Source organism: Oreochromis aureus, linkage group 18 (assembly GCF_013358895.1).
Source record: "Oreochromis aureus strain Israel breed Guangdong linkage group 18, ZZ_aureus, whole genome shotgun sequence".
Lineage (NCBI taxonomy): Eukaryota > Metazoa > Chordata > Actinopteri > Cichliformes > Cichlidae > Oreochromis > Oreochromis aureus.
The window spans coordinates 2,826,543-2,827,787 of NC_052959.1; the positions used below are offsets into that span (position 1 = coordinate 2,826,543).

At 38.4% G+C, this 1,245-nt stretch overlaps 1 protein-coding gene across 2 annotated transcripts in view; it reads left to right on the forward strand.

Annotated features, from left to right (window-relative positions):
* LOC116316790 (kinesin-associated protein 3-like) overlaps window positions 1–1,245 on the forward strand; it is an 18,890-nt gene extending 17,645 nt beyond the window's left edge. For both annotated transcript variants that reach the window (XM_031735417.2, XM_031735416.2), the window contains exon 20: window positions 88–1,245. In XM_031735417.2, coding sequence (XP_031591277.1) covers window positions 88–190 — 103 coding nt within the window. In that variant the 3' untranslated portion in view covers window positions 191–1,245. The remainder of the gene's footprint in view (window positions 1–87) is intronic.

The window sequence follows — 1,245 nt, forward strand, 5'->3', positions numbered from 1 at the left end:
ATAAAATCCCAGTCCAGTGTTTCACATTCTTATTTTTCATACTGTTAAACTGTCATTTTTTAATTTTTTTTTAACTTTGTCTACCAGAGACGCTTGCGATGTTTTCGACCAGACCAGCTCATCACCTGCACGACCAGCCACGGCCTATGGCTTCAGACCCGATGAGCAGCCCTTTTATCAGTACTCATAGACACTTCTGCTTTGTTCGCATCGTCTTTGAGCCGTTCCTCTCCACCATCAAGTGCATATTCACACATTATCTACAACTCCACTCTCATTGTTTAATTTATTAAAGTGACAGCCCCTTGCAGTGTAGCATTTCATATGCCTCATCTTGACATGTTAAGAATAGTTGTAGTTATTCAGACAGTGCTTTCAAATGCTGAAATTAATTATACAGACCACACTAACACTGCAGATTGCATACAATTTTCACTTAGTTATTTCATCTATTTACAATCATCTCAAGCAGAACTAGTTACGTCTTTCTTTAAAATTTGCTGCTGTATGTTGGTAGGTTTTGCTTTTCTTTTCTTTTTTTTTTCTTATGTGATATTTAATATTTATACAAAAATATTCCACACCGTTATTGAACTGTTGGAGATCCTTCACTTTGGCTCCTCCAAAACCATGTCAACATGTGACATTTATTTAATGAGTTTACAGCATGTTTCTTTTATCTATTTCTCTGTAAAATGGGAACATTGTTGTTACAGCCTAGGGTGCTTTCACACTGGCCAGCTAGTCTGGATCTCCACAAAAAGACTTCCTCCTTGTGTATTAGTCGGGGATAGGTTTCAGTTCATGGTAAATGTTGCATAAGTAAATTTGTGACTGTTAAAAGGTCCAAGTTGATGTAGGAGCTGAATGCTGACCAACAGATAAAAGCCTGGTGCCTACATTACCTGCAGGGCAGTGTAGTTGCTGACAGTTTGTTCAAATCTTTCTGTGATCCGCTGGTATAGCCTGAAGTCTGCAGCAGAGAGGAGAGCAGGCTGCAGTCTGCTGAGCCACATTGACATTTTTTTTAACTGTAAAATTCTTCAGCTCCTTAAGTGAAATTCTATGTTAGCATTACTAGAAATTAGGAAACTGCAAAGGCTTTAAACACCTGTCCCCCCCCCCCGCCCCCCTTGTTTTTGTTTTTGTTTTGTTTTTTATATTGATGTGCAATAGTGAGGTGCTGTCTGTTTCCATCTCTGTTACTACAAGCTGCAAAATAAAATTTCATCACGTTTTTCATGA